The following is a 19,214-nucleotide window of genomic DNA, read 5'->3' as shown; positions in this document are numbered from 1 at the left end:
TACACTTCTGGCAGCCAGTGCTCAGATATTTGTAGTCTGCCCTTCATGTTAACCTTTAAAATGACTAAGCAATCAACTACTGCTTTCAGAGAAAAATCCCCCCCCTCCACCCCAATTCCTCAGGGCTTGTTCACACTGCAGACTTATTTTTTAAGTGCGGTGCTTACACAATGATTCTCTATAAAATCGTTCATATCTAAGCGGTTCGTTTTCGATCCGTTTAGATAAGAGGTGTTTGAGCCATTTTTGAGGCGATTCCGCCTCAATAGAAGGTATAGGAAAAATGCAAAAGCGCTCACAAAACCACTTTGTGCAGCGATTGCGTTCGCGTTTTTAAGAATAAATACATTGTATTTATTCTTTTCCGGATCAAAGAGTTCACTTCCTGACTTGCGTCAGGGAGTGAATTACAAAAACGCCTCGGAAACCGCTAACCACAAAAAAAGAATCGCCCACCCAAGCGCCGGGAATCGGAAATAAAAAACGCCTCAAAATAAGCTCACCGCGGACGGTCACGTGAGCCGAACGCAATGTGAACAAGGCCTCAGTGTTTGTCATTGGCTGCGTAGTTGATCACATGACTTCAGAGCCACGACAGCCAACCAAACTTACTCGCAGCAGAGCCTGCCGTCAAGTTTTGCTTCCCCGGTTTGCTGTATCCTTCAGGACATGAAACTTTTTTAATTATCGAAAGTTCCAGCAAAGGCTGAGCAGACCTACAGGGGAATAATGAGATCTTTTCCCGTACGTTTTTCAGCTGGCTTACAAGGTGCTTTTGATAAATATTTATGTCAAATTGCATCTTGGCTTGCCCTTAAGAAACAGGACTTTGGACGTATGAACGACAGCTTTCCCTAGTAACCTTATTTGCTTAAATATCAAGTTGTGGGTGAGTGTCAGCCTCTGTAAGCTCTGCAGCCACATAAAATTACCAGCAAGATCTCCCTCCTCCTAATGACCTGCAGTGCTGGGTAGAGTGAGCTAAGTACTACATTTGCAAGTCATAGACTGTTTACCTCACGCCGTATGTTTCTCTCCCAGGTGCCCAATGAAAAAAGTTGTCTGATCATTTACTGGGTCTGTTCTCAGAAGTTTCCACTCCTTCTAATTTAGGCTCGCGCTCCCCACAGCCCCGCAGCTCTATTTGCCGAGCGGCTGTTCTCACTCTGCGTTTAGTCTGTCGTAGTTACCAGACACATGGCAAAGTGTACCTGTCTTCCACAGCCGCTACTGTATCAGCCATTTTGTAACATGAGCCAGCCAAAGCAGTTTGTTATGTAGAATACATCTTTTGGTATTGTTTTGCAAAACAATGGCAAATCGAATTGAATCGAATCCCGATCGGACATGTCGGATTTAATCGGATCGTAAATAGAATCGTAATCGAATCGTACAAAGAATCGTATAGTGTACTTGGGGCTTAAAGGGCACCTGAAGCGAGAAGTATATGGAGGCTGTTTTTTTTTCCCCTTTTAAACAATACCAGTTGCCTGGCAGTCCTGCTGATCTATTTGGCTGCAATGGTGGCTGAATCACACCAGAAACAAGCATGTGGCTAGGTTCATAGTTGCAGTCAGTTACATAACACTTGTTCTAATGCGTCATAATAAGTGTTTGAACTGCAATGAAGACTGGACATACACTTTAATACAAAGCCGGCTGCATGTAGTGAGTTAGAATAAAGCGATCAGTTACAACGCAGTGCTGTGAACAGGACCATGGAATTGTATGGACAGTGAGTTGACATGCAGAATTCTTCTTCAGTGCAGCTGGGCACTGTGCACTAGCCCTGCAGCTAATCTTGTAAGATCTGGCAATAATGTCAGAAACACCATATCTGCTGCATGAGATACTCTGTATATTAAATCATCGAGAAAGTAAAATCATTTGCTTTAATCTGCCCCTTAAGGTATTCATTCTCTGTAATGTAACTTGTATCGGTCAGGGTAATCACTTTCCTCCCTTTACCGCTTGTCACATGACTACGTAACACCAGTAACTGTTTGTTCAGCAGTAATAACATGAAGCCCCCTCAATTCTTCCAGCCCATAGGTGAGGAGGGTGATGCTTTTTTCAACAAAGGGATTGACAACCTTGTAAAGAGATATGATAAATGCTTGAATAAAGGCGGTAATTATGTGGAGCGATAATCAGAAATTATAGCATTAAATTATAACGAAATAAAATGTTTCCTTAATTAATTGTTAACATTTGGTACTTTCCCGATGACCCTTGTATCCTTACTATTGTACATAATTATTCTGTGTAAAAGTTTATTTTTAGAACAAGTAGACATCAGCGTCCTGAAGGTCAGAGTTCCACTTGCGCGCCAGGAAAATGGCCTTGGCTGAGCCGGCCGGTGACGGTTCCCTTTATGGTGGTGGCAGAATAAGTCAGCGGGAGATTAGATGATTTGCTTTATACTGAGAGGTGCGAAAGAGAAATACACAGCTTACTGCAGCAGTGACATGTTGCAAGGTTATGTAGAACATCTATCGACAATGTTTACACCAGAACATAAGAAAAAAGGCAAATGTGTGCAGAACCTGTCATCATACAGCACTTCTTCTATTCTCTACAGTGCAGGCCTTGTATTCTAACTCAGAGCGCCTAGTAACCAGGGGGCGGGAGTTGGGCCCTCCTTGTTATTAGCACCTAGCTAAGGAGCCAAGAAGCAGGTTTGACGGGCGTAGCGACACAATTGTGATTTTTCTGAAAAAAAAAAGTTGCGATAAAATAAAATTGAATTGCTAGACTGCAAAGCAATTGCACAGCACCGCGTTTATTATACTGTACGATTTTCTCGCTCTCACATTAACCTGGCCTAAGCACCAATGTAGGAAAAAAGCATGTATAGCGTTAGTGTTTATGTGAAAATTAAGACAGGTTAGTGTTAGTATTAGGGTAGGGGACAGGTTAGTATTCGGATAGAAGACATGTTAGTGTTAGGAGCAGGGGCAGATTAGTGTTAGGAGAGGGAAGGAGGTTAGTGCTAGAAGTGTAGAGGGAGGAAAGTTAGTGCTAGGAGTGGAGAAGGGAGGAGGTTAGTGTTAGTAGTAGAGAGGGGCAGGTTATTGTTAGGAGTGGAGATGGGGGGAAGATAATGTTAGGAGTTGAGAGGGGGGAGGTTAGTAATAGAAATGGAGAGGGAAAAGGTTATTTTTAGGAGTGAGGAGGGGGAGGTTAGTGTTAGGAGTGGAGAGGGGGGAGGTTAGTGTTAGGAGTGGAGAGGGAGGAGGTTAGTGTTAGGAGTGGAGAGGGGGGAGGTTAGTGTTTAGAGTGTAGGAGGGGGAGGTTAGTGTTGTGTTAGGAGTGGCTAGGGAGAGGTTAATGCTAGGAGTGAAGATGGGAGGAGGTTAGTGTTGAGATTGAATAGGGGAGGTTAGTGTTAAGAGTGGATAGGGGAGAGGTTAGTGTTAGGAGTGGAGAGGGGCAGGTTAGTGTTAGGATTAGAGGGGGAGGGGTAGTGTTATGAGTTGAGAGGGGCATATTAGTGTTAGGAGTTTAGCGAGAGAGGTTAGTGTTAGGAGTGTGTGTGTGTGTGTAGAGGTTAGTGTTAGGAGTGTAGATGGACAGGTTAGTGTTTGGAGTTGAGTGGGGAGGCTAGTGTTAGGAAGGGGGAGGTTAGTGTTAGGCAGAGGAGAGGGGGGAAGTTAGTGTTAGGAGTTGAGAGTGGGGAGGTTAGTGTTGGGAGTGGAGAGGGTAGAGGTTAGTGTTTGAATAAGACTGGTAAGTGTATGGAGATATCACTGATATTCTAATTATCGGTAATATCCTGCCCCACACTTTGGAACGTCTTAACACCGCTATCTGGGAATGTGAGGGACACAACTGCTGTCTGATGCTACTCTCTGGGGATGGAGGAACGCCTAAAGTCGTACCTGACAGTAGTTCTGCTTTTGTATCACAAGCTGTATTCCTGCAAGGCTTTTTGAGGCAGATTGATTGTGGGTTTTTTTGTATTGTTTTATTGTGAAAGTAATATAGCACTTTGCTCTGTAAGATTCAAAATAGGAAACTGCAGTGAAATCTCTCTTTTCCCCGCAGGTGGTTTTCCCGCCTTACGAGTCCCGCGTCACCACCGCCAAGCTGCTGATCGAAGCTGAGGAGTTCCAGGTAGGAGCGTTTGGTTTAGTCATTAGCATCATTGATCCTGCGTAACACGGGGAGGGCTGGGAGGTCCCCCTTTTCTCGCTGTACACCGGGAAGATGATATTTGATAATTACTCTGAACTTTTCCTCACTTCTTAAATGTCAGTTTAGATGAGAACGCCTATAAAGCACAGTTAGGGCATCATTATCCCTGTATGTCACATGGCCCCCGAGGAGAGGAGCATGTGACCGAGCAGCTTGGGGGCTCCTACTGTTCTCTGTCCTGACCTGCTGCCATGTGGCGTCCATAAAAGGAAAAAAAAAACAGGGTTTTGGTTTTCATTCTGGAATTTTTAAAGCCCTAATTTAGCTTCCCGATTCTTTAATGCATAATAAATTTGCGTATAACGGCAATGCTCTGTGTTCCATGCACGTCTGTCCTGTTCTGCAGTCTACATATTACAAGTGCCTGGAGGGTTGGTTCAGGTAGTTCCTTTGCCTGCTGAGACGACGATGCAATTTTACTCAACCAAAAGCATTCTGGACTCCTTCCCTCCATTATCACACTCATAATTTATTAACCCCCTTGGCGGTATGATTCTTTCTGGATTTTAGGGACTAAAAGTGGTACAATTTTGTTGCACCTTTCCAGACCCCAAAAACCGGGAAAAAAATCATGCTGCCAGGGATATCTGCAGTAGCTCAGCACTGACCTTCTTGGGATTCAGAACTGCAGTTTTCCCTCCGTCCTCTGGGTGGCGCTGTAGCCCTATAGTGACATGGCCGGCTGTTGTCATGAAGACAGATGGCAATCTCACCAGGGGGAAGCAGAGCATTGGTGGAGAGGAAGAATGGCAGGTAACGTCAGGATCCCCCCAGGAGGTGAGTGATAAACGCCCACTGTGCGCATTGCACTGCATAGACCTCTGGCGGCTACCACGAGTCACGCTTGGGGTTACCGCTCCTGGCATGGTTTTTCCACCCCGAGCTGAACTCGTGATTACAGCTAAGGAGGTTGTGAGGATATATTGGGGTGAGGATAATATGTACGGTAATATGCAGAATATAGCCGCCGTATGGTATCGCACCAAAGCCATATTTTTTCATTTTCCTGTCTGCTGTGTAATTCAGATGTGTATGCCTGCTACAAGCAAGTCTGGCTTTGGGGGAAGCTACTAATTGTATATAGTACATTTGTGAACAGGAGAGCAGGAACTTCTGAATGGATTTGCTAATGTGTCAATAGACCTATGTTTGCATTAAATTCCTCTGGAAGCAGTGAGCTTGGACATTAGCATACAGTTCCTCTGGCCATTAAGGATACAGGTAATTAGATAAGGAGCCCCCCTTTTGTCTGGCATCCTGCAAATGTGGGGCAGTGCTTTGATCTTTTGTATTAATGTAGATGGCTGCCTGTTGGTCAAAACAATATCCGACTAAGTGAGTCTGCCAAGTTCAAAGTGGACAGGAATGTTTGACATTTACATAGGACAGGCATGCTGGAATGTTGAGGAAGCCTTAATCAATTGTCACCTGGAGTGGGGGAAGTCATTTTTGATGATCTGAAAATTGAGACAGGAAAAACCTTGAAATTCGCATGTCACTGCTAGCCCAGATGTGACAAGTGGCTCAGCAGACCGTGATGTCACAAACGGGGAAATGGCATTAGTTCCTGGGGGCTGGACATTAAATGCCCCAGGGGACACTTCAGACTATTTAAGTTGGTCCAGGACAGTCACAGGGATCTTCTCCTGGAGGTAGTGCATAGCTAGGGATGATCTCGACTCCTGGTCGAAAAAACAGCATCCTCCCGTCAAACAACGTTCTAACCTACGCTGGTAACGTTCTTTTTTCCCCTGTTTATTTTACGCAACTGTCCTTGTGTGTAACTTTGGTTTTTAACTCTTTAATGTTTACTTTGATTTTTGTAATCTGTTGTATATATTATTTTCTGCATTGTTCCATTTTTTTCTGGAATATTAAATTGTTATTTAATAAGATTTACTTCTGCTGTACTAAACTAACACTCATAGCCTAGAAGAGACTGAAGTGCAACTGTGTATAAGTCCATGCCTAAGTGTATGTTTGAGCAACCCTACCGTATGAGATTGTGATTGCATTGTGTGTGGGGCGTTTGTCATACGTTGACCTAAGAACGTAGCTGACCCAGCGTACGAAAACGCCAGTGCGAGTAGCTCGACAGCAGAACGGCTAACAGTATCGTTCAAAACGACTGTTAGTGGTTTTACTTCACTACAGTGTAAGATTGGAATTGTGCGTGTGCGTGCGTGGCGTTCCCGTATTCGGCCTAAGCGCAAAGCTGACCCGAATACAAAAGCGATGATTGCATGAGCACTCGACCGCAGAGTGGACATTTCTAGCAACAGGTAGTGGTGGCAGTAAGGAGCGTTTGAGGGGTCCCAGCCTTGTCTATAGCTTGAATAAGGCTGTTCCCCGCTTGATCTGGTCAAACCCGCAGTCGGGAACCGTATACGCAGGCGTGCCGCGGGCCGGTTCCTGACAGGGGTTAAGGGAGGATGTACAAGATAGAAAAAGTTTTGATCCTTGATAGTTACCCGGAAACTCTTAGTCTCTGAATCAGAGAGTCTAGGAGCCCAATGGTGCAGTATCGTTAGACAAAGTGATGTAAGCACATATGAATAAGTATTATACTCACAAGTGTGGGCTGCAAACTTGCAATCACCGTCTGAGCCTGAAGATATTAAAAAAAAATTGCTAAAATGAATTGGCCTGGAGCACTTGCAAGCCTCTTAATAAATTGGGAGCTAAAGGGTTGAAGTGAACCTCCAGACTAAAAATCTACTCAGCAGCACTGAAAGGCATGGTGTTTCTTTAAGGCTACTTTCACACCAAGACGTTGCGTTTTAGGGGACGTTAAAGAGAACCCGAGGTGTGTTTAAAGAATGTTATCTGCATAGTGAGGCTGGATCTGCCTATACAGCCCAGCCTCTGTTGCTATCCCAAACCCCACTAAGGTCCCCCTGCACTCTGCAATCTCCCATAAATCACAGCCCTGCTGTGAGGCTGTGTTTACATCTGTAGTGTCAGTCTCAGCTGCTCCCCCGGCTCCTGCATAGCTCCGGTCCTTGCCCCCGTCCCTTCCCTCCAATCAGCAGGGAGGGAAGGGATGCAGGCGGGGACTGGAGTTCTGCAGGAGGCGGGGAGAGCAGCAGACTGACACTATAGAGATAAACACAGCCAGCTCTGACAAGCTGTTTGTCAGCAGCGTGGCTGTGATTTATGAGGGATTGCAGAGTGCAGGGGGACCTTAGGGGGGTTTGGGATAGCAACAGAGGCTGGGCTGTATAGGCAGATCCAGCCTCTGTATGCAGATAATATTCTTCAAACCCACCTCGGGTTCTCTTTAAGGTCGCATAACGTGCCCCTAACACAACGCGTAGTGGTGTTGAAGTTGGACGTCAGATTGAGCCGCGTTATGCAGCTCTCAAAGCAGCCGCTCCAGGATAGTGATGGGAAGTCCGGATCTTTTTAAGGATTTGGATCATTGAAAAGATCTAGATCTTTGAACCGAATCATTTGAATCATTTTACTCGGGAAGCAGACTGGGTGAAATGACTAGCAGGACAGGACTTTCCCTGCACTGTACATTCTGTATGTTCCTGTTTCGTCCAGACAGACATCCACTGTGAACCGAATCTTTCATTGTGATGATCCGGATGATTCGACTCACAAAAAAAGATCCGGATCAAATGAATGATTCGTTCATGATCCGGACAACACTATGAGTCCCACCAGGAGTCACCACAGTGCAGTGAATATTAATTAGCCATGTGGCTAGTCACTAAGCATGTGCAAACAATCTAACACAGCTCTATAGGGGTATAACGTACAGCATGCTGCACTTTCATTTAACATGCAGCGTAATACCCTAATGCAATGTGTGCACTGTGAACAGCACATTGATTTTACAGTGCTGTGAGTTAGGCTGTGTTATTGGCTGCTGTAACGTGCACCTGTAACGTCCCACTGTGAAACCAGCCTAACAGTTTCACAGCATCAGAACTTTGTTTTTCTTACCCAAGCCTCATTTTTAGCTGCACAGAAGAAAACTGCCCGGGCATTTTTCCCTTGATGCTGTGCAAAGCATGATGGGATTTCTGATTATGTTGTTCTGCTGTTTTGGTGACTTTTTTTAAAATTTTGAATTTGAGATTTGAAGCCCTAGCGCCTAGGTTCTCAACGTGTGGTGCGTGTACCCCAGGGGGTACTTCTAACGGTTCCAGGGGGTACTCGGTCTTGATATATTTAACCAAGAATAACAAATTTAGAGTTTTAGAAAATGATAAATCTTATTTTAAACAACCCCAAATTAGTGTTTTAGACAATTAAAAGCAATAGTAAAGGCTTGGAAATGGTTTAGAACCAATTATAATGTACTACGATTAAATATTTATTTGTCAAGGGGTACTTGTGATAATATTTACTATGCTAGGGGGTACTTGGTGACTACAGGGTTTTAGAAGGGGTACACACCAATAAAATGTTGAGACACACTGCCCTAGCGCACGCAGCTGGGAGGGGTGATCAGGACACAGGACAGTTGGAACTGTGTCTTATGCTCCCTGTCACCTCCTTTCAACCAAAAAGATGGCTGCCCCCATGAAAAAGATGGCTGCCCCATGAAAAAGATGGCTGCACCCATGAAATCACAAGCATTTGCCTGTTCTTATAAAACAGTGTGGATAAGAGATTATATGACCTATCTATTTTAATTAACATAACTAATGTAACTTAATGACAGTATGTTTATTTAGGCTGAAGTTCCCCTTTAAATCATGAACTACTGGTATATTTATTGGAATTGTCTTGCCAGGCTAAACGCTAGTTTTTATCTTCACGCATCTTATATTATAGATGGCCACCATTCAATCCTGAAGTGCAGGAGAAAGAAGAGGCTGGCTGTATTATTGATTAGAGCCTTATTTTAAGACAGCTTAAAGAGACTATGTAACAACAAAAACCTCCCCTGGGGGGTACTCACCTCGGGTGGGGGAAGCCTCCGGATCCTAATGAGGCTTCCCACGCCGTCCTCTGTCCCACGGGGGTCTCGCCGCAGCCCTCCGAACAGCCGGCGACTGTGCCGACTGTCAGTTCAATATTTACCTTTGCTGGCTCCAGCGGGGGCGCTGTGGCGACTTTCTGCACGGAAATAGACGGAAATACCCGATCTCCGTCGGGTCCGCTCTACTGCGCAGGCGCCGGAAACTTGCGCCTGCGCAGTAGAGCAGACCCGACGGCGATCGGGTATTTCCGCCTACTTCGGCGCCGAGAGGCATCAGAGCGCCTGCGCAGGAGCCAGGAAGGTAAATAATGACGTCACCGCTGCCCGGACTGCACGGAGGGCTACAGCGAGACCCCCGAGGGACGCAGGACGGCGTGGGAAGCCTCATTAGGATCCTGAGGCTTCCCCCACCCGAGGTGAGTACCCCCCAGGGGCCGTTTTGGCGTTACAGTTCCTCTTTAAGCACCCTAAAGTATAAGTACACTACCAGTTCAAAGGTCAACTCCACCTTAAAGCGGCTCACCGGATTGTTTGCTTTACAAAATGCCTGCACACTGTCAATAACGCACATGAGCCATTTTTCATTATCTTCGACGTTCTGCTCCGTGCCGGTAAATGAAATTGGCAGCCTATTACTTTATTGTGTCATTTAGAGTGCTCGGGAGCCTCCGAAATCAATGGAAATCATCTTGGCTTTCTTGAGGATTACAAATAATGAATATGATGTAATTATATTATATGTCACTGTAGCATTATGTCGCATTAAAGAACTGCCCATGTTTTATGGCTAGCCCAGTAAAGTCCGTTAGCTAATTCGAATTGATTCTGTTTTTATTTCAATTGTGATTTACGAACCATTTCGGTTTATTATATTCAGATGATTCATTTATGAACCTTGCAGGGCCGGGAATGTATATTCAGTGCGTTAGTTCATCACTTTTTAGTGTTTTTTTTTTTTTTAGTCTTGCCTGGATCTCATTAATTCTGTGCACAGACTTAGTGTGTCTCCGCTCATATAGTCAGGACAGCAGTGCTTTCTGCTGGCCAGGCAGAGATCCAAAAAGCCCGGGGTTCCTCAACCAGATGGTTCCATTTCCGTGGGGCAGAGAAGTCCACCTTTTCCAGTGGTGCCGCCAACAGATTGATATCTATTGCATGCCCCATCACCTGACCAGGAAATTATAACCGCAGCTTGGTGAGCAGCTTAGATGGATGAGAATGGTTGCAGCAGAAGAGGAGGAGGTTGCAGGAAAAAGGGTGTGGCTCAACAACTCCTTGGTGAGTATGCTGTCTTCTTTTTTAGGAACTCACTACCGTAATGTGGGCACATAATAGTCACTCTTGTCATATATGGGGCAATAAAGTGATAATGGCCTTACTTGTTCTATATGTGGGAAGAAAAAGGGAGGGATGACCACTAAACATCAGGGAATTGTAAAAATGAGAGAGAGAGAGGACCACAAAACATAAGGGAACTATAAAGAAGAGAGGTGGCCACTAGACATTGAGGTCGGCCAGCGAGTTGGTCCCAGAGCTCAATTTCGTCCTGCTTTGTATTGAGTTCAACACCCCTGCTCTATAGGATCCAGAGACTTTTCTTTTCTTAGGTAAGTATCTGATTTTGACCAGAGGTTCATCTCCGGCTCACTTTATAAGTAAACCAATGCTTGCCAAAGTGGCATAACAGGGCTGAGGGGGAGCACGAAATGTCAGGCTGAACACAAAATGTGCACAAAATGACTAAGTACAAAAATCTAGGGTGTTGCCATAGATGCCATAGATACACAACACTAACCTGACACTTTGCCAAAAGAATCCACCCCCTGTGAATCAAATTTTGGAAGAGTAAAATCTTTCATTCTGCAGATGAAATATCTTCCCTGCAACAGATGGTTGGCCGCAACGGCTTATCAAAATGTCACGTCTAACACTGGCCGCACACAGCTTTATGGTTCATTTTTTATTCTTTTCAATTTTTGGTTAAAGGAGTCAACTTTACAAATGCAACATTTCTGAAGATTGAAATGGAATGGAGAGGAAAATAACCAGATAAAGTGAAAAATATCGACCAAAAGGGTTGTTGTTTTTTTAATTTGGTCTCTATTTTATTTGGTTTGAACTTCAGCTGCTTAAAGGGAGTCTGAAGTTAAGTTAAAAAACAAAAACAGATATTTGCCTAAGGAGAGGGAAGGCTCTGAGTCCTATAGAGGCTTGCGTTCCACCGCTGGTTCCCCCTGCTCTCTCTCTCTGCTGCTTTGGAAGGCTTCTGTAGATTTCGGGAGCCCGAGTGCTCCCAAAGACGGGCGGCTCCATACATTGCATGCACAAGCACACATTCTTGCCCATGCGCAGTACGGAGCCAGCGATATAACACACGATCTTAAACCAAACTTCTCAGGGTTTTGTTTGTTTTCAAAAGCATTTCCTGAACGGCGGTTGCTAAGTCTAACTACCAAACTAGTGTGCAGGTGAGTAAGGAGGCTGGCTGGTATCTTGATATTTTGGCAGTAAAACTTTTGAAAACCATGAAAACCTTGAGAATCCCTCAGGAGGAGATGGACTAGTCCAAAACCTGTCTGTTGTTTCAGATTTTTACTGCTCATTTTTTTGGCTAGAGTCATCAGCTGGTTTGTTTCATCCATCCGGAGGGGCATGCGATGGATCGTCCTGCCATTTTCCCCGCCCGTGTTTCTGCCCACTCCCCAGATCATGAATTATGCTCAGTCACAATGAGCAGCTGATGGAAAACACCAGGACAGGCATCCAAACAAATATCTTTATTTGTTGTATAATTTCCTCCCCAGTCGGCACACGTGTATCCCGCTCGGCGCATCCAGGAGAGGAGCAGCGAACCCATTGATCTGCCGCCCGCTCTGCAATTTAGATTCTCGGCCGCGCTGTCGGCAGGTGTCCATAGCAAGAGATCACTGGTGATTTTATGAGTGAGCAAATCTTTGCAAGAGAATTGTTTATGTCTGCCGAGATAAATATTCAAGACCGAGTTTTTTCAGGTTGAGCATGAAAAATTGATACAGAGGGGGGTTTTCTACGCTGTAGTACATGACTGCATTTTGCTGATGCTACTGTGAAAAAAAAAAAGCTTAAAGAGAACCTGAACTGAAAATTAAAAATCAAAATAACCATACACAGGTCATACTTACCTCCCCTGTAGTCTACTCCTCAATCTCTTTCTCCTCTCCTGCATCCTGTTTGTCCACTGAGATTAATGGAAATCTCTATCCTCCATTTTGAAAAGGGGCATTACCTCATAACAGCTTCCTGGTCAGCAACACTGTTAAACTGTAATATCACCCACTTGAGCCATAGGGAAACATGGACATTATCTTGCACATTCAGTTCTAACTGACAGCAACTGGTATGTTTCAGTTCTGACAAAATCTTGTCAGATGAAAATGGTGAGTTTCTGAGAGGAACTTTAAAGTTCCCTTTAAAGTGGACCTGAATTCTTGCACAGGACAGAAGGAAAACATAAAGAAATCCAACCTGTATTTAGAGAGTTTAGCCTGTCTAATTCTCCCTAATCTGTGACTAATCACAACTGTAATTTGATCTCTCAGCTGTGTCAGCTGGCTGCCTTGGCAGAACAGCCAATTTGTAAGCACAGGATGTTAACCCTGTTTCCATGAAAGCAGGAAGTAGACACTGCAGATTTATTGCAGGATTAGTATCAGCTGTATCAAAGAAATGTTTTTCTGTAAAGATTTTTATGCTGCTACTTATCTTTTAGAGCAGAGAGGAAGTTCTGAGTTCAGGTTCACTTTAAAAGACCACTATAGCGAAAATTGTAAAATTTAACTACTTGCCGACTGCTCCACGCCAATTGGGGTGAGCAGTGCGGCAGCCCCAGGACAGCTCCACACCTATTGGCGTGAACGGCTGTGTATGGGGCTAGCAGGAGATCGCGCATCCCCTGCTTGGGGGGGCGGAGCTCCACCCCTTCAGTCTCCGAGCGGCGATCGACGCTCGGGAGACTTAGATGGCGAATCCGCTGTCTAATTACTTTGTACAGCGCTGCGATCTACAGCAGCGCTGTACTGGGGACAGCCGTGTGACACGGCTGTTCCCCTGGGACACGGAAGTGATCCGCTGTGATAGGCTGAAGCCTATCACAGCCGATCGCGCTGATTGGCTGGCGGGGAGAGGGAGGGAGGTAGGGTAGTAACGTTAATTAAAAAAAAAAAAGCAGGATTTTATTAAAAAATATCAAATAAATATTTATTAAAAAACAAACAAACACTGGATGGGCGATCAGACCCCTTCAACAGAGAGCTCTGTTGGTGGGGAGAAAAGGGGGGAATCACTTGTGTGCTGAGTTGTATGGCCCTGCAGCTTGGCCTTAAAGCTGCAGTGGCCTATTTAACTAAAAATGGCCTGGTCACTAGGGGGGTTAACACAGCAGTCAGTCCTCAAGTGGTTAAAACGCATGTAAACATATACAAATAAGAAGTACATTTCTTGCAGAGTAAAATGAGCTGTAAATGACTTTTCTCCTATGGTGCTGTCACTTACAGTAAGTCGTATAAATCTGACAGAACCGACAGGTTTTGGACTAGCCCATCTCCTCATGGGAGATTCTCATGGTTTTCTTTAGTTTCAATGCACTTAGCGAATGGCAGTTGCTTTGTCTAACTTCCACAAAAAGTGTGCAGCGAGCAGGGAGGCTGGCCAGTATCACTGTATAAAATAAAACCTGTGTCCCTGCGTAGCGATGTCCCTGTGTTGCTGGGTCCGTGCTTTTTGCTACAGGGCATGTAGCATTACCAGATCTACCACTTGCAGCCCCCCCCCCCCCCCCCCAATACAGCAGTCTCACTATCCCTCTCCCCATCCCGTAAAACAGCCCCCCCCCCCCCTTCTGTAACCTAAAAAAAAAAATGGATGTTGCAAATTCAGTGGTACATATCAGGAAGATAAGGAGAGCAGGTCCTACATTGAAGAAGTGGAAATCGGATAAGCAGTATTCAAAAAAGTAATTTTTTTTGCTTTATTGTGCACTTTCTGAACAACGCTTTTCATGGTCAATACCGTTAAATCAGGCAGATTCTCATGCCTAGTGGGATCTTTTCCTTGACCTAAGTGGCATTGACCGTGAAATGCGTTGTCCGGAAAGTGTACAATAAAGCTAGGAAATAAACTTTTTAAATACTGCTTTTTCTGATATCCACTTCTTGAAGGTAGGACCTCCTCTCCTTAACTTCCTGATATGAAAAACCACTGAATTCCACAACATCCAGTCTTTTTTTTTTTTCTATGTTACACATACATTTTTTGGGGGGAGGCACCTTCTACCTCTTACGATATAGAATCAGGGAGACACACTCCCGGAAATCTCCCAAGGGAGTGTATTTTTGGAGCTGCGACCGCCTTTGTACGTCTACAAGGCTGAGGGGGGCCAGTACTTCCTCACATGCTCTTCTGAGTGGTTTCCTCTTAGCAACCCAGCCTTGTGAGTGTATCTACATTGCTTACTAACTTTACCACTGTAACCTAACGGTACTTCACCAGATTGGGCTCCCAGTGTCCCTGTGTGTTTTTTCCTCAAACTCACAAACCCCTCATCTGTGCATAGACCGTTTCCTCATCCATATACATGAGACCTTCTATATTATTTACCGCTTCCATTTCTAGTAACCTATGCCACCTGCTTCCTCCGGTTCCAAATGCAGTTCCACCAATCAGAGATGTAACGCGGGAGAAGATCCTGCAGACTCGTTTTGCCCTAGGGCTGTTGAGGGTCCCAATTACTCTTCTTCCTGTTTCTTATATAGGCCACTTCTAAATTATAAACAAAGTATCTCAATAGCAGGTGGTGTTTTGGTCATACTTGATATAGATGGAAAGGGTCATCGTAACACTTCTTATTTGACCTCTGGCACCTGGGCCCCCAGGTCGTTGGTGTCACCAAGGGGGAGGGGAAGGGGGGGTGTTAAAGAGAGCCTGATGTGGGCTCCAAAACATGAAAAAAAAAGTAGGCTACCTGATCCACGGGGCTGAGCGGATCATGTAGCCGCAAGAACTGCCGCTCCCGTGGGCCGCAATGGCCCACTTTCACTTTCATGACTTCTGGGTCTCGACCCTGCACTGAGAGACTGTGTGTCTCTCATAGCGTGCAGGGAGGCGGGGGAAGCGTCAGGAGGCGTGGCTAGGGGGAGCTGCCCAATGACAGCTCAGCAAACCCTGCATAAACGCCCCTGGCGAGCGTTTTAAACAGAGAATTCTTTTCCACCCCAGTGTTTACCTCTGAGTTGGCGACAAATCCTGTTGCTAAACTCGGGGGGCTAAAGCTCGGCAGTGGGAGGGCAGAGAGCGGCGGTTGGGGGACACAGAGTCCATGTCATCAGGCAGAGAACATGGCAGCCTATTGGGCCAATCAAAGTTTGCGGATAATATCCTTTAAAGTGATTGGACCTGCAAGGGCAGGATGAGTTGGAACTCTCATCATTGCCAATTAGCAGGCATACATTCATAGCGCTCGCTATGCTACTCTGATAAGGCATGTTAACTCTGATAAGGCACGCACCTTTGTTATAGTGAATCAACCCCCTAGTGTGAATGAGGCATAAGGTGAGCCAGGTCTACGCTGTCTATGCAAGGATTCAGCATCACACACTTGCCTCTCGTAAAACCCACTCCACATAAGCACATCTTTTCTTTACTGTAGTAAACAAAACTACAGTTTTCACGGTTCAGTGTGACTCGCGGAGCAGCTGAATCAATTCCCTCCGCAGCTGACCTCCATTGAGGGAGAACGCAGAAAGCTGCCTTAGTAAACAACTGTCGCCCTGTTGGTTTGTGTGTTCCGCGGCCTACGGGCTGGAAAGCATCACGCTCCGTGCCAGTTGCTGCGGGGACTCGGTCGCCCGTGCCAGAACCCTCCCTGCCCACTCCGCCTAGAGGGTCCCGCAGATCGGCGCTCCTTCCTTCGGGCGTCCGGCAGATTGTCCTTCCTCGTGTTTTTTCTTATTTTTATTGTTTTTGCTCAGTGACCATTAATCTGTTCCTCTTTTCGTTGGGGAATTGATGAAATCGTATTTTTGGCAGCCCTTCCGCCTCGCCTGCTTTTTTTGCCAATTGTTCAGGCAGTCTATCGATAATTAATGAAATAATTTCACATTTTTCCATCTGAATCCGTGCCGAACTCTTCAATTACGCTTTCAACATGCTCATTGTTCTCCGGTGACGGCTGCTTTTATTTGTTTAATTAAGCATTTTTTAGCAGTTGTCATGGCAACCGGCACAGCTTCCTGATGCCCCTTCTTACTGCAGATGAGATTTTTTTTTTTTGTAAAGCCTGGAATTTGAACAGAAGCTCGACGTTATGTAACGCTCCTTGTTAGCCCATTTCTTTGGGAAACTTTGCATTTATTTAGCATTCGGTTTCATGTAGCAATTACCGGAATATACAGTACTTTTGGTTTTTTAGATTTTTTTTATGTGAAAGAGAGAAAATGTCACTAGGGGGCGCAGCTGTATCAGACAACGCAGCCTGAATCTTTTCCCAACCGCTGCAGTGACCAAATCTTTGCCTGCAATTCAAGCACATTTTTAGAGCAGTGATCTTAAAGGATACCAGAGCCCAAATCGCCTAGAGAAACGTGAGGGGCGGGCATATACTGTGACCTGTTCTGATGCCTGACACTGCCCCCGCCCCTTTTTCCTTTCTACTCCCGCATCCTACCCAAATGCTCCTCCGGCAGCCTTTTCCGGGTCACGGAGTCGGGCACTTATGCGCAGGCGGTGGCTGGGCTGCGTGTGTCCTACAGTGCACGTCCGTGGCTGGGAGCACTCTGCCCATGTGTGTGACGTCATGCACATGACGTAGTGACGTCATACGCATGCGAAGCGTGCTCCCAGCCACGTGCGTGCACTTTAGGACAAGCGCAGCCCGGCCAGCACCTGTGTAGTAGTGCCCGACTCCGCGACCTGGAAGAGGCTGACGTAGGGCTATTTAGGTAGGATGCAGGGGTAGAAAGGAAAATGGGGAGAGGCGACAGTATATGCCTGCTCCCGCTGTTTCACCAGGTAATTTGGGCTGTGATATCCTTTAACCAAAAAAACTGTATTTAAAATTTATAGTGAAAAAAATTATTTTCTTTTATGTAAAAATCTGAGGTTAAGGCCCATTTCCATTGTACGCGGTGCGATGCGACTACATATCCGCATCACACCACGGCCGAACTGTAACCAATGCATGGCAACGGAACAGTTTCCATTGCTCGCTGCTTATGGGGAGCAGTGCGGAGCGATCCAAGAATCTGCAGCATGCTGCAAATTCTCGCACGGCCGCATCCGCCCACATCCGCATCCCGTCTCCTCCAGTAACTTCTGCATTGGGAGATGCGGAAGTGACGCGTCTGCAAGCGGAAGTGATGCGTTGCGGCGAGGTAGCCACACTCACATCACTTAGCAAGTGGAAACCGGCCCTAACTGGTTCAAGCTGCAATCTGTCAACAGTTGGTAGCATAGCTCCCAACTGTCCCCTTTTCAAAATGACGGTGCCTCTTTCTTCCTCATTGTCCATCTTTCTGGACTGATGTACAGATCTATGTAAATATATGTATTTTTCAACTGAAAAATTGTGCGTATAAATGTTGTTTTATATCAATTAACCCTTTAGTAGACAATTTATTTAGAGGCTTGCAAGTGCTCCAGGCCAATTTATTTTAGCACTTTTTTTAATTTCTTATTTGTTACATTTTCTTGCTTCCTATTAGTACTGTTGTAATGTGTATTTATGGCCACTTGTCACTAGGGGGCAGTGCGAGACAATAACAATAAATCACTGATGCTAGAGAGAGATCAAAGCATTCCAAGAATTTACAGCACAATGAGTTCTGCCCACTGAAGTCAAAAGCAGTGCACTTATCTCAAATAAGATAACGCTATTGTTGCTGCTAATAGGTTAAATTGGTATATTTCTTATTTTTAAAGGTTACAATGAAGGAGATCTAAATGACCGTAGAGAGGACCAGTGTGGTCTGAATTTTAAAACTTCTGAATTCTTTCTGGTATCAGTGACTAGGGGTGTGGTGGGGGAGTGATTAGGGGTGTGGCAGGGGCGTGTCTTAAAGTGTCCTTCTTTCTTATCTCAAAAAGTTGGGAGGTATGCAGCAGGACTGCTTTACAAACACCTGCAGCTTCTCTACTCTTTACCTCCTCCCACTTCCTGCCAGAGACATCATGGGGGCAGTGTTATCTTGGGTCTATTCTGAAGCTGCTTTTCCTAGTTGGCTAATATTCAGCAGGTAGGCGTAGCATCACCGGGCATTGCAGTTGGCCCTACTCTCCCCTGATGATTCCTCACTCTTCATTGCTAGGTACAGTTGATTGACCAAGTAAGGGGGGAGGTGTTTGGCCATCTGTAGTTTATTTCGTAGTTTGAGGATGCAGTACTCACAGTAGTATTGGTTTGGGAGGGGAGGGGCTGATGGGAAGATGGGTAAAGATAAACAACAGTGTAGGTTGTCTTGAAGTTACAGACAAACTAAACATTTTATTAATTTTTACGGATTTCGGTTCGAAGTGTACCTGAAACCCTCTTCTTCTGGGCCTGTGAAAAACTTGGGCAATAATCATTTGGTTGCAGCGGATTTTTCAGCTGATTGCTTTGACCCGGAGTGCATGACGGAGCTTCTTGCTCCTACACTTTCCTTATTAGTAGCACAGTAAATGTTAACTTGGCTGATGCCAGTGCGGAATGGAGAGCTAGGCAGACTCAGAGCAGTGCTTTTCGGCGCTGCTAGATTTGGGCCCAGCCGGCGCCTCCATAGACAATAAAGGAAATCACATCTACAGCAGCGCTCAGTGAATAACGTCGGAGCCGTCAGAAGACAGAGCTGAAGTTGCTTAAAAAACACAATAATTCGGCCTCTAGCGATTTCTGGAAGCCAAATTATATAATTTCCCACTATCCATGGTGGCCTGGAGGGGAAATAGTAATAATACAGCCCGGATTTGTGCAAAAGCAGGATCAGCCATATACCGGCTGTGTCCTGCGCCCAAGTGTACCGGCGCCGATTTCAAATGTATGCAGGCAGACTTTATATTGGTTGGGGTC

At 45.4% G+C, this 19,214-nt stretch overlaps 1 protein-coding gene across 2 annotated transcripts in view; it reads left to right on the top strand.

Annotated features, from left to right (window-relative positions):
• Positions 1-19,214, top strand: part of LOC137518126 (uncharacterized) — a 716,045-nt gene that overhangs the window by 216,545 nt on the left and 480,286 nt on the right. For both annotated transcript variants that reach the window (XM_068235497.1, XM_068235496.1), the window contains exon 8: positions 4,048-4,116. In XM_068235497.1, coding sequence (XP_068091598.1) covers positions 4,048-4,116 — 69 coding nt within the window. The remainder of the gene's footprint in view (positions 1-4,047; positions 4,117-19,214) is intronic.

Source organism: Hyperolius riggenbachi, chromosome 5 (genome assembly GCF_040937935.1).
Source record: "Hyperolius riggenbachi isolate aHypRig1 chromosome 5, aHypRig1.pri, whole genome shotgun sequence".
In the NCBI taxonomy this organism is placed as follows: domain Eukaryota; kingdom Metazoa; phylum Chordata; class Amphibia; order Anura; family Hyperoliidae; genus Hyperolius; species Hyperolius riggenbachi.
Note: the sequence above shows the minus strand (reverse complement) of the source record. Positions and strands in the feature narration are given on the sequence as shown.